This window comes from Lithobates pipiens, unplaced genomic scaffold (genome assembly GCF_037356315.1).
Source record: "Lithobates pipiens isolate NorthernLeopardFrog02 unplaced genomic scaffold, aLitPip1_a1.2 Scaffold_8, whole genome shotgun sequence".
NCBI lineage: Eukaryota > Metazoa > Chordata > Amphibia > Anura > Ranidae > Lithobates > Lithobates pipiens.
Window position 1 is genome coordinate 485,468,831 of NW_027507903.1, and position 13,669 is coordinate 485,482,499.

The window sequence follows — 13,669 nt, forward strand, 5'->3', positions numbered from 1 at the left end:
GTGATGGAGGCAGGAGGGATGGTGTGATGGTTACAATAGGGATGGTGTGATGGAGGCAGGAGGTATGGATCATGGAGTCAGGTGTTATGTAGGCTGGAGGGATGGTGCGATGGAGGCAGGAGGAATGGATCATTGAGGCAGGAGGGGTGGTGTGATGGTGACAGGAGGAATGGTGTGATGGAGGCAGGAGGGATGGTGTGATGGAGGCAGGAGGGATGGTGTTATGGAGGCAGGAGGGGTGGATCATGGAGGCAGGAGGGACGGTGTGATGGTGACAGGAGGGTTGGTGTGATGGAGGCAGGAGGATTGGATCATGGTGGCAGGAAGAAGGGATAATAGAGGCAGGAGGGATGGTGTGATGGTGACAGGAGGGTTGGTGTGATGGAGGCAGGAGGGTTGGATCATGGTGGCAGGAAGAAGGGATCATGGAGGCAGGAGGGACAGTGTGATGGTGACAGGAGGGATGGTGTGATGGAGGCAGGAGGGATGGATCATGGAAGATCAAAGAAAGGCAAGGCACTCGGTGGCGGTCTTGGTGACTCGGAGGCAGTGGCAGTCCCCATCAAAGAAGGTCAGGACACTACGCTACTGTGGGGGGTGAATTGGACAGAGGAGGATATACTACACTATTGTATATAATTTAATTTGTTAATTGAAAGAAGAGCTTGACTTGTAGTTTTGTTAACTGTTTTTTGTTTGTTAAGGTTATCTGAAAGATGGGTTTCAAATGTTTTGACAGGGGCACAGTTTCAGTGCTTGCCATAGGCACCCTTTTCACTAGATACGCCTCTGGGTAGATGTGCAGGGGGTTACAGTGGTCGGGCAGATGAGTAGGGGATATAGTGATCTGAGGTGTGAAGTTGCAGGAATCGGGGCTGATCTAAGGCATGAGAGTGCAGGATGTTAATTTATCACTACTACTCAAGTAGTTTACAGCATTTACTTTATAAAAATCTTTTTCGTGATTGAGAGTGTGAAGTTGAAATTTTTTTTGTTATAAAATTGGCACGCTCAATTTCTTTGAAAACTTTTTCCAGGAAACACTGTGCTCAAAAGGTTGCCCTACCCCTGGCGCAGAGACAAGATGCAGTTCCAGGTCTGAGTCCTTATTTAGGTCACATGAGCAGGAAAACCTTTGTGTTCCAAGAAGCAGAATTAGACGGAGATTGACCTGTTTCCTCCCCCTGTGCTATTGGCTGCGTTATCTCCGGAGAAGGGAGGAGGTAGGAGGGAAGACTTGGGCCAACACAGCAATCACTAGCATCTTACCAGTCTAAAGTCCCAGTACAAGATGTTACATCCACTGTACAAGTGTAATTACTGGACTTTCTGCTAATGTCACTGAATGAGTGTTGTTGAAAAAGGTTAGAGCACTGACACATAAACCCTCATGCACACTGGATGTTTAGCTGCAGCTGGAAGCAGTATTGCAAACCTACCAGATTGAAATTTACTGACACGACTCCCGACATTTTACTGGCACAGACAAGTTTTTACTGACATTTCCAAAAGTTACAAAATTACAGTTTTAAGTGCAAATTTCAGGATTTAGGCCATAAACAAGTATAATATGCAATTAGCAATGTGATTTAGGCCACTTTCACATGAACGATCCGTTCAGGTCCGCCTGTCAGTTTTTTAGGCGGACCTGAACGGATGCTCCATAGACCTCTATGGAGCATCGGATGTCAGCGGTGACATGTCTGCTGACATCTGAACCGCTCCGATCCGAAAAAGTGTGATGGAGGAAAAACCTACTTTTCCATCCGTCTGCGGATCGGATCAGGTGACGACAGACTCTACGGTCCATGGACTCTACTGGCATCCCTTTCCTGTCACTGGCATTTAGTGGCAAAATAAAAATGCCAGTTTTTTACCTCCTGCCAGTAAAAATATTAATGGTTGGCAAGACTGGCTGGAAAGACACAGGCGCACTGTATACTTCTGCTGCCGGTGTCCTGTCAAATACTGTCCCCCGTCGGATAGTGTCCGCTGTCTACTGCGCATGCGCAGTACACATGACAAGCAGATTCCGAAAATATCTGAAGATAACTGGCGTCTGCGCCATGAGTCCAGGTTCAAGCCCCACCATCCAAGTGGACATAGAGTTAGAATAAAAAAGAGCCGAGCGAAGCAAGGCCGTGCCCGAAGCGTGGTGAGCAAAGCGAGTGCACGAGGGGCCTCTAACTATGCGCAGCCCTATGTCCACTTGGATGGTGGGGCTTGCACCTGGATTCATGGCACAGGCACCATTCATTTTCTGAGATTTTCAGAATCTCCTTATGCTCCGTACTGGGCAAGCGCTGCGCCTGCGCAGTACGAAGCGGACACTATTCGATAGGCGGACATTTTTGGACAGAACACCGGCAGCTTGTCAAACTTTACGAAATTCTGATTGTTGTGTTGAGCTGTTGTGGCTGGATGAGACGCGGTGCGCGGTGCGCTCAGTGGTACTTCCATTTAGGGCAGTGTGCATCCCATCGCGAATGCTATAAGCCACAGAGACCACTCATCACTCCCATCATCTATTCCTAGTTATTAAACCCACTCACCAAAATCAGGCATTAGGTTCACATTCTTAAAGTAGATGCAAACCCTAACTGAATGCCATTTCGTTTTCTAAAGCGTGTGTATCATAAACACTTGCCAAATCCTGTTTTCACCATTTCTCATCTTTTGTTGCATCTCAGTGTTGCTAATTTTCTGCAGCCTCATTACAGACACTTCTTGGCTACATACACTCTAGCAATGTCTGCATGGCATTTCTCAGGATGGGTTTCTTGATGGTGACAACAGTGGAAAATGCCTGTGAAATATGTCTCAGCGGGGACACTTAAAGCAGAATTCCACCCAAAAGTGGAACTTCCGCTTTAAACACTCCTGATCCCCTGACATGCAACATTTGGCATGCCTTTTTTTTGGGGGGGGGGAGCAAGTACTTAGTTTTGACAGGTACCCAACTCCTACTTCCGCTCATGGCACCACGGCACAGAGAGGAAGTTCTCCTTTCCCCCCCTCCCTCCCTGCAATCTTCTGTGACACATCACAGGTCCCAGAAGATTGCTCGGCCATTCAGAACACGCAGCGCGACTAGTGCATGTGCAGTGCACACCCGGCTGTGAAGCTCCAAGCTGTCATAGCCAGGTGCCCACACTTGAAATGCCAGCTCCGCGGAGAGGAGTAGGAGAGCATCGAGCCTTCGGGTGGCCTCATTGCTGGAGCGCGGGACAGGTGAGCGTCTGTTTATTAAAAGTCAGCAGCTACACGTTTTGTAGCTACTGACTCTTAATAAACACAGAAATGGGTGCAACTCCGCTTTTAAAGTCACCACCAAAGATGCATGTGTCAGGGTAACAACACGGGATCATTATTAAGAAATAGGTGTCACCCTATTTCAGAAATTGTCTGAGCAAGGAACTCTTATGAGCTGAATCACAAGGTATTATTTAGAATAAAAGCCCTACTACAGGATTATCTTCTCCCCCTGTCCATCCCTCCCTCCCACCCCCCTCCATCTGATCGATGGATTAAAAAAAAGAAATCCTTATTTAAATGCTCTTTGTTACTTACACTAAAGTGGAAATGAAGGCAAGAAAATAAAAATTGCGAACAGGCTGACTATTTATTTTAGAAGAGACATGCAGTGGTCTTATCTGTGGTCCACCCATCTAGAACCAGCAGCAGAGAGGGACCAGAAGGGGGGCATAGATGAGTATATCTAGCTTCACAAGGGAAGGAGAAAAGAAAATTTAAAAAATTGCATGGGTCAGAGTGGGTGGGAGGAATAGTTAAAAAAATAGTTGTATCCTAGAGTGGAGCTTAAAGCGGAGTTCCACCCAAAAATGGAACATCTTCTTTAACCACTTTCAGACCGGACCATTTTGCTGGTAAATGACCAGAGGTCTTTTTACACTTTGGCACTGCGCTGCTTTAACTGGTAATTGCGCGGTCATGCAATGTTGTACCCAAACAAAATTTGCGTCCTTTTCTTCCCACAAATAGAGCTTTCTTTTGATGGTATTTGATTGCCTCTGCGATTTTTATTTTTTGCGATATAAACGTAAAAAGACCGCAAATTTTGAAAAAAAATGATATTTTCTACTTTTTGTTATTAGAAAAATCCAATAAACTCAATTTTAGTCATACATTTAGGCCAAAATGTATTCAGCCACATGTCTTTGGTAAAAAAAAAGTCAATAATTGTATATTTATTGGTTTGCGCAAAAGTTGTCACATCTACAAACTAAGGTACGTTTTTCTGCAATTTACGCAGCTTTTAGTTTACGACTGCCTATCTCATTTCTTGAGGTGCTAAAATGGCAGGGCAGTACAAAACCCCCCCAAATGACCCCATTTTGGAAAGTAGACCCCCTAAGGAAATTGATAAGAGGCATGTTGAGCCCATTGAATATTTTATTTTTTTGCCTCAAGCGATTGAATAATGACAAAAAAAAAATTATTTTTTTTTTTTTACACAAAGTTGTCACTAAATGATATATTGCTCACACATGCTATGGGCGTATGTGAAATAACACCCCAAAATAAATTCTGCTGCTTCTCCTGAGTACGGGGATACCACATATGTGGGACTTTTTGGGAGCCTAGCCGCGTACGGGGCCCCGAAAACCAAGCACCGCCTTCAGGCTTTCTAAGGGCGTACATTTTTGAGTTCACTTCTCACTACCTATTACAGTTTTGAAGGCCATAAAATGCCAAGATGGCACAAAACCCCCACAAATGACCCCATTTTAGAAAGTAGACACCCCAAGCTATTTGCTGAGAGGCATGTTGAGTTCATGGAATATTTTATATTTTGCCACAAGTTGCGGGAAAATTACAAACTTTTTTTTTTTTTTTTTTTTTCACAAAGTTGTCACTAAATGATATATTGCTCATGCATGCCATGGGCATATGTGAAATGACACCCCAAAATAAATTCTGCTGCTTCTCCTGAGTACGGGGATACCACATATGTGGGACTTTTTGGGAGCCTAGCCGCGTACGGGGCCCCGAAAACCAAGCACCGCCTTCAGGCTTTCTAAGGGCGTAAATTTTTGAGTTCACTTCTCACTACCTATTACAGTTTTGAAGGCCATAAAATGCCAAGATGGCACAAAACCCCCACAAATGACCCCATTTTAGAAAGTAGACACCCCAAGCTATTTGCTGAGAGGCATGTTGAGTCCATGGAATATTTAATATTTTGCCACAAGTTGCGGGAAAATTACAAACTTTTTTTTTTTTTTTTTCACAAAGTTGTCACTAAATGATATATTGCTCACGCATGCCATGGGCATATGTGAAATGACACCCCAAAATAAATTCTGCTGCTTCTCCTGAGTACGGGGATACCACATATGTGGGACTTTTTGGGAGCCTAGCCGCGTACGGGGCCCCGAAAACCAAGCACCGCCTTCAGGCTTTCTAAGGGCGTTACAGTTTTGAAGGCCATAAAATGCCAAGATGGCACAAACCCCCCCCAAATGACCCCATTTTGGAAAGTAGACACCCCTAAATTTAGGGGTACACTAGTGAGACTAGGTAATAAATGGCGGGTGCCCTGAAACTATAAAAAAATAACTAACCAACCAGCGTCACCTGTAACAGTTATATGGTGATCACTGGTGAAAGGGTTAACTAGGGGGCAATCAGGGGGCTTTATGCGGTAGTATATGGGGGTCCCTGGCGCTATAAAAAGCTGCGGCAAACCTAAATACCTACCTGCCTAACTAGCGTCACCTGTGACACTAATACAGCGATCAGAAAAACGATCGCTTATTAGGCTGGGTTCACACTGGAGCGATGCGGGAACGCCACGAATGCGCGGCGGGTTCCCGCATCGCATGCCTCCCGGCGGCAGTTCACACTGCCCTATGCGAACTGCTGGGAGTGTCAGTGAAATGTTACTGACACCCCCAGATCAGTTCGCATATCGCAGTGCGATCTGCAAACTCGGATCGCATGGTGTGAACACCCATGCGATCCGATTCTGCTGCGGGCCAAAAAAAGGGTCCCGTGCGAATTTGCGGCGGGTGCGGCGGGTGTGGCGGGTGCGGCGGGTGCGGCGAATGGCTGAACTCGAATCGCACAGAGATCGGATGTGATTTGCACTGCAGTGCGGTGCGAATCACATCCGTTCTCATAAACCGCTGCAATGTGAACCCAGCCTTAGTGACACTGGCGACGGGGGGTGATCACGGGGTTAAACCTTTATTGGGGGGGTTAGGGGGGTACCTTAGAACTAAAGGGGGCTAACCCTAACTGCCCTAACAGTTATTAGTCACAAATGACACCCGCCGGGTGATCAGGGGGTTAAACCTTTATTAGGTAATAAATGGCGGGTGCCCTGAAACTATAAAAAATAACTAACCAACCAGCGTCACCTGTAACAGTTATATGGTGATCACTGGTGAAAGGGTTAACTAGGGGGCAATCAGGGGGCTTTATGCGGTAGTATATGGGGGTCCCTGGCGCTATAAAAAGCTGCGGCGAACCTAAATACCTACCTGCCTAACTAGCGTCACCTGTGACACTAATACGGCGATCAGAAAAATGATCGCTTATTAGGCTGGGTTCACACTGGAGCGATGCGGAAACGCCGCAAATCCGCGGCGGGTTCCCGCATCGCATGCCTCCCGGCGGCAGTTCACACTGCCCTATGCGAACTGCTGGGAGTGTCAGTGAAATGTTACTGACACCCCCAGATCAGTTCGCATATCGCAGTGCGATCTGCAAACTCGGATCGCATGGTGTGAACACCCATGCGATCCGATTCTGCTGCGGGCCAAAAAAAGGGTCCCGTGCAAATTTGCGGTGGGTGCGGCGGGTGTGGCGGGTGCGGCGGGTGCGGCGAATGGCTGAACTCGAATCGCACAGAGATCGGATGTGATTTGCACTGCAGTGCGGTGCGAATCACATTCGTTCTCATAAACCGCTGCAATGTGAACCCAGCCTTAGTGACACTGGCGACGGGGGGTGATCACGGGGTTAAACCTTTATTGGGGGGGTTAGGGGGGTACATTAGAACTAAAGGGGGCTAACTCTAACTGACACCAATGCAAAAAAAAAAAAAAAAAAAATGACATTGGTGTCACTGTGACTGGGGGGCAGGGGTAATTGGGGGGGTGATCGGGGGGTAAAGGGGGGGTGTGAGTGTGCCTGGCATGTTCTACTGTGTGTGTAGAGTGTTGGTGCAACTCACCGATCCGCTCTCCTCCGTGTCGGAACGAAAAATACCGACACGGAGGAGAGAATACATCACTTCCTCTCCTGTGTTTACATTACAGGAGAGGAAGTGATGTCACGGGGGATTCCTATTCGTCGGGAGCGATCGCGAGGGGGTGGCCATGAATGAATGGCCGCCCCCTCGTCCCGGATCGCTCCCGGACGAAAACCGACCGCCGCAGGCACCGGGCGGGGGCCCGATCGGGCCCCCGACCCGCGGGAGGCAAGGGACGTACATGTACGCCAATATGCCTGCCCGTGCCATGCTGTCGACGTACATCGTCGTGCGGCGGTCGGCAACTGGTTAAGTGATGGTGACCCCCTGAGATGCCACATTTGGCATGTAATATTTTTCTGGGGGGGGGGGGGAGCAGGTATCCAGTTTTTAAGGGCACCAAGCTCCCACTTCCTCCTCTGGCTCAGCGGTGTTGGAAGGAAGTTCACCTCTCCCCCTCCCTGCCTGAAATCTTCTGAGATATGTCACAGGTCCCAGAAGACTGCCCGACCATTCACAGAGCACACCCGGCTGGGGAGAGGATCGGGGCTTCGTGTGCCTGCATTGCTGGAGCGTGGGACAGGTGACTGATTATTAAAAGTCAGCATCTACACTTTTTGTAGCTGCTGACTTTTAAATGGGTCGAACTCTGCTTTAACAAGACTGAAAACAACTTTTAAAATGAATTTTTAATGTTATCTTACAAAATTCTATGATTTTCATTCTCTGCCCACTGCCCATCCCTTATTTCTTTTGCACATATGCAGAACAAAATGTAACTTATTCCTACAGAAAGGCTGTATTTTGCTAAGACACATGATATATGGTCCCACAGGAATAATATGGATATTTCTGTGCATGTGCAAAAGAACAACAGAACAGCCCAACAGACTACAGGGACTGCTATGCAGATCCAACTGCATGGACATGGCAGTAATGTGTACAAGTTGGGGTGACATTAAAGTGGAGTTCTGCTTAAAATACTGCAGCTGCTGACTTTTAATAATTGGATACTTACCTCTCCCAGGGTCCAGCGATGCGGGGGAATGAAGCCCCGCTCTTCTCCCCCTCCTCTCTGTGGTGCCGGCATTATAACTGTGGGAGCCCAGTTGTGGCTTCACAGCCGGGCACCCACTGCGCATGCGCAAGCTGAGCCATGCGCCGTGACTGGCGGGGCAATCATCTGGGACCTGTGATGTGTCCTAGATGATTGCCGAGAGGAAGGGGGAGAGGTGATCTCCCTTCCGATGCCACAGTGCACCTGGAGGAAGTGGGAGCTGGAACCCTCTAAAAAGAGGGTATCCCCCCCCAAAAAAAAATTACATGCCAAATGTGGCATATCAGGGGGTCACCTCCCTTAAAGAGGAAGTTCCATTTTTGGGTGGAACTCCCCTTTAAAGGATATCTTTACGAAAGTACAGTTCTCCTTTAAGGTGTAACTAAAGTTTTTTTAGTCAGGTTTGTATTGCTGTCTGTGTCCTTATTAGGAAGATTTACCCTCTCTATTTGTCCTATTTACTATTATCACCAAAAGTAAAAGAAAATCTAAAATTTTGGGTTGTCCTCAGAACAGAAATAGAGGGGAAATCTTCCAAAAGGGACACTCGTTGCTGTGACCCTGGTGGCACCTAGGGATTCCTTTGATTTGCAGGGATTTCCTCTCATTTCCTATTATGGATTATGGGATAGGAAGTGAAGCAAAATCTCCACAAAAAAGACCTTTATCCAAAATGAAGGAAAAGTTTTGCCTTTAGTTCTACATTACGTTGTGTTTTACATGGTTTGGTGGCTAGTTAGCACAGTACAAATGTCTGCCTTCTTTATAAACAGGACAACATGTATGGGTTTAATCATTTCTGGTTGCGGTTAAACTCTCTGTTTTCACACCCAGTTAATAAGCCAGTTAGTTGAGGCTTTGTGGCCTGATGAAGTGTGATGTTGATAGTGTGATAACGTTTCTCATTAATCAGATTTTCTTTTTTCCTTAAGTCAGTTTTATTTAGTCACATATACATCTGTGTAGTGTCAGGACATTACCTAATCATTCAAGGATTCCTAGGTACACCAGGAGGAATTTGTCTGCTCAGACATGGTCCAAACTTTCAAAAGACTGAACAAACAATTAGATGCTGAACAATCATAATTGAGCAAACAATGGTATCTTATCATTTGACTCATCCAATTTTAGGACAATTGGTGGTTGTTTTTGACTTTAATCTATTAAGTTTTACATAGAGTGCCTTGCGAAAGTATTCGGCCCCCTTGAACTTTTCAACCTTTTGCCACATTTCAGGCTTCAAACATAAAGATATAAAATTTTATTTTTTGTGAAGAATCACCAACAAGTGGGACACAATTGTGAAGTGGAACGAAATCTATTGGATAATTTAAACTTTTTTAGCAAATAAAAAACTGAAAAGTGGTGCGTGCAAAATTATTCGGCCCCTTTACTTTCAGTGCAGCAAACTCACTCCAGAAGTTCAGCGAGGATCTCTGAATGATCCAATGTTGTCCTAAATGACTGATGGTGATAAATAGAATCCATCTGTGTGTAATCAAGTCTCTGTATAAATGCACCTGCTCTGTGATAGTCTCAGGGTTCTGTTGAAAGCACAGAGAGCATCATGAAGACCAAGGAACACACCAGGCAGGTCCGTAATACTGTTGTGGAGAAGTTTAAAGCCGGATTTGGATACAAAAAGATTTCCCAAGCTTTAAACATCCCAAGGAGCACTGTGCAAGCGATTATTTTGAAATGGAAGGAGTATCAGACCACTGCAAATCTACCAAGACCTGGCCGTCCCTCTAAACTTTCAGCTCAGACAAGGAGAAGACTGATCAGAGATGCAGCCAAAAGGCCCATGATCACTCTGGATGAACTGCAGAGAACTACAGCTGAGGTGGGAGAGTCTGTCCATAGGACAACAATCAGTCGTACACTGCACAAATCTGGCCTTTATGGAAGGGTGGCAAGAAGAAAGCCATTTCTCAAAGATATCCATAAAAAGTCTCGTCTAAAGTTTGCCACAAGCCACCTGGGAGACACACCAAACATGTGGAAGAAGGTGCTCTGGTCAGATGAAACCAAAATCGAACTTTTTGCCCACAATGTAAAACGATATGTTTGGCGTAAAGCAACACAGCTCATCACCCTCAACACACCATCCCCACTGTCAAACATGGTGGTGGCAGCATCATGGTTTGGGCCTGCTTTTCTTCAGCAGGGACAGGGAAGATGGTTAAAATTGAGGGGAAGATGGATGCAGCCAAATACAGGACCATTCTGGATGAAAACCTGTTGGAGTCTGCAAAAGACCTGAAACTGGGACGGAGATATATCTTCCAACAAGACAATGATCCCAAACATACAGCAAAATCTACAAGGGAATGGTTCACAAACGTATCCAGGTGTTAGAATGGCCAAGTCAAAGTCCAGACCTGAATCCAATCAAGAATCTGTGGAAAGAGCTGAAAACTGCTGTTCACAAACGCTCTCCATCCAACCTCACTGAGCTTGAGCTGTTTTGCAAATAAGAATGGGCAAGAATTTCAGTCTCTCGATGTGCAAAACTGATAGAGACATACCCCAAGCGACTTGCAGCTGTAATCGCAGCAAAAGGTGGCTCTACAAAGTATTAACGCAAGGGGGCCGAATAATTTTGCACGCCCCACTTTTCATTTTTTTATTAGTTAAAAAAGTTTCAAAAATCCAATAGATTTCGTTCCACTTCACAATTGTGTCCCACTTGTTGGTGATTCTTCACAAAAAATAAAAATGTTATATCTTTATGTTTGAAGCCTGAAATGTGGCAAAAGGTTGAAAAGTTCAAGGGGGCCGAATACTTTCACAAGGCACTGTATCCTGTACTTTACATAGCCATTGATAAAAATATTTTTCAGAAGATATCTGAAGAGAAGGGTTTTCCAACAAACTGGAAATGATATTGACTCACCTTCTACTATTTTTAATCTGTCAGGGATCACTTTGGTACCCAAAATGTTGCGATCCCTGACTAGTTTGTGGAACTGTTGAATCTTCTACAAAAGGACCTGTGTTTGGCAAGTTTTACCAGCTGATCAATTGATTGTCTCATTTTCAGTTTTTCTTCATTTTTTTATGAAATTTTTTTGTATTGTTATTGTCAGCTTTTAGTTATTTGCAATTTACATGTTGATCTCATTTTCCTTACGTGCCCCTTCACACAATAGGTAGCATTGTCTTATGCCGTGTACACACGGTAGGACTTTCCAGCAGAAAAAAATCAGACGGAATAATTTCATCGGATATTCCAATCGTGTGTGGGCTTCAGCGGACTTTTTTTTTTTCGAAAAATTCTGATGGACCTAGAAATAGAACATGTTTTAAATCTTTCTGACAGAATCAATTCCTATCGGGAACACCGTTCGTCTGTATGCTGTTCCGACGGACCAAAAACGATGCAAGGGCAGCTATTGGCTACTGGCTATTGAACTTAATTTTTCTAGTCCTGTCACCGCGATCGAAACGATCGGATTTTGGTGTGATCGTGTGTAGGCAAGTCCGTTTCACCGGAACTCCGTCGGAAAAACCGTCAGAGTTCATTCTGACAGAAAAACCGGTCGTCTGTACGTGGCATCACTGTTAGTTTTCTGCATTAATGCCGTATCATACCAAAAATCATACATTTACACAATTTTTTTAACACAGCACATTGCAACTCCCACCATGTTTGCTGTGGTGTTTTGGATAAAACGGATAAATGTGTTGGAATACCATTCATTTTGAGTCTGTGTGTATAATGAGCAAATATGCCTGCTCTTGTGTACATATATGATATAAAGTTATATAAAAACAAGATTTTTAAAGCAGAAGAATCATGATAATACTAAAAAATTTCAATTTTTTGAGGAACAATTAGATAGAAAAAACATTTTTTTTTGCTATTTTAATTTCAAATTCAGGCAACACTGATTTTATTGTCATCTGGGTCCTTTTTGGTCCCACAGAGAGGGATCAAAACCTGACATTAAAATTTTTGTACGCAGCTGCAGTTTTGCCTGGTTTTGAGCTTTTTAAATCAACCAGCTATGGAATCTTTACTTCAGTGACATTTTTCCTAATACTTTGTATTGTAGGAGCCTTCTTCATCCCTTATCTGATCTTCCTCTTCACCTGCGGGATTCCCGTCTTCTTTCTGGAGACAGCGCTGGGCCAGTACACCAGCCAGGGTGGCGTCACCGCCTGGAGGAAAATCTGCCCCATCTTTGAAGGTCAGTTTATATAATATAAAATGTCATCAGTTTCTTGTATAACCATCTCAGTTCTTTATTTTACCCAAGACGAAAAAGATTGTTCAAAATAACCAATGAATCATGAGCATCTAAAATCACTATTGTTCCCCCCAAAATAAGGACAGAGACAGGGTTTTGTTCTCAGACAGTCGCTCTGGGGATTAGGGATGAACAAAATAAATATTTTACAGTCAAATTACCAATTTCACCTTTGCCAGAATTTTGACAAGATTAGCTGCTAATTTTAACGCTAATGTTTTGGTGAAATTTACTTAGTAAACATGAAAAAAATAAAATAAAATGGTCCCCTGTAGGTTAATGGCATAATCTGCCAGTATGCACCGCATAGTACCACATTATGACATACTTACCTTAAAAATGGAGCACTCGTGCAGATTTCGACACAAGTCTGCTTACACCATGAATCTCAGTACAAATACTACTGAGTGATCCCGTTGTCTTCTGGGTTCCCGTGTGGTCCTGCCGACACTGCTATATTCTTTCTCGCTCTACTCTTCTCTTTCTATACACTTCTCTTTACCTCTTTATTTTTCTCATTCCTCTTTTCCTCTCTTTACCTTTTGACCAAAAATTCTATATACATTTTCCCTATAACAAGAATAGCCTAAATATCTCTCATGACCAATGTCCCCCGTACCTGATAATGATTGTTTTTTGTTATATGTTGTTACTGATTCAGGGACACTTCCCATTAACTCCTGTTACTCTCTTTACAGTCGTACTACTACTTTAGGCCTCTTTCACACGGGGCGGATCAGTAATGATCCGCCCCGTGAAGATCCGCTCGCTCAGCGGGGATCGCTCCGTTGTCCCCGATGAGCCGGCTGCGGACAGGGCGGTCTCTGCACACTGTGCAGGGACCGCCCTGTCAGATCTCCGCTCTCCTCTATGGGGATCGGACGAGCACGGACCGTGTGTCCGTGTTCGTCCGATCCGCTCTGCAGACGGATAGAAAAATAGGATTTTCCTCCGTCTGCAGAATCGGACTGTTGCGGAGGCGGATGAAATCGGGTGTCTGCGGATGCTCATCCGCAGACACCCGCTATCCCATAGGGATGAATGTATGTCCGTATTTAATCCGCAAACGGATGGATGAAATACGGACATACCATCCGCATGTGTGAAAGGGGCCTTAACCTGTTTCATAGTAGCGAGTGT

The 13,669-nt window shown here is 45.0% G+C and overlaps 1 protein-coding gene across 2 annotated transcripts in view; it reads left to right on the forward strand.

Annotated features, from left to right (window-relative positions):
- The window catches only part of SLC6A13 (solute carrier family 6 member 13), a 145,790-nt gene that overhangs the window by 103,503 nt on the left and 28,618 nt on the right, over positions 1-13,669 (forward strand). For both annotated transcript variants that reach the window (XM_077468955.1, XM_077468956.1), the window contains exon 3: positions 12,335-12,469. In XM_077468955.1, coding sequence (XP_077325081.1) covers positions 12,335-12,469 — 135 coding nt within the window. The remainder of the gene's footprint in view (positions 1-12,334; positions 12,470-13,669) is intronic.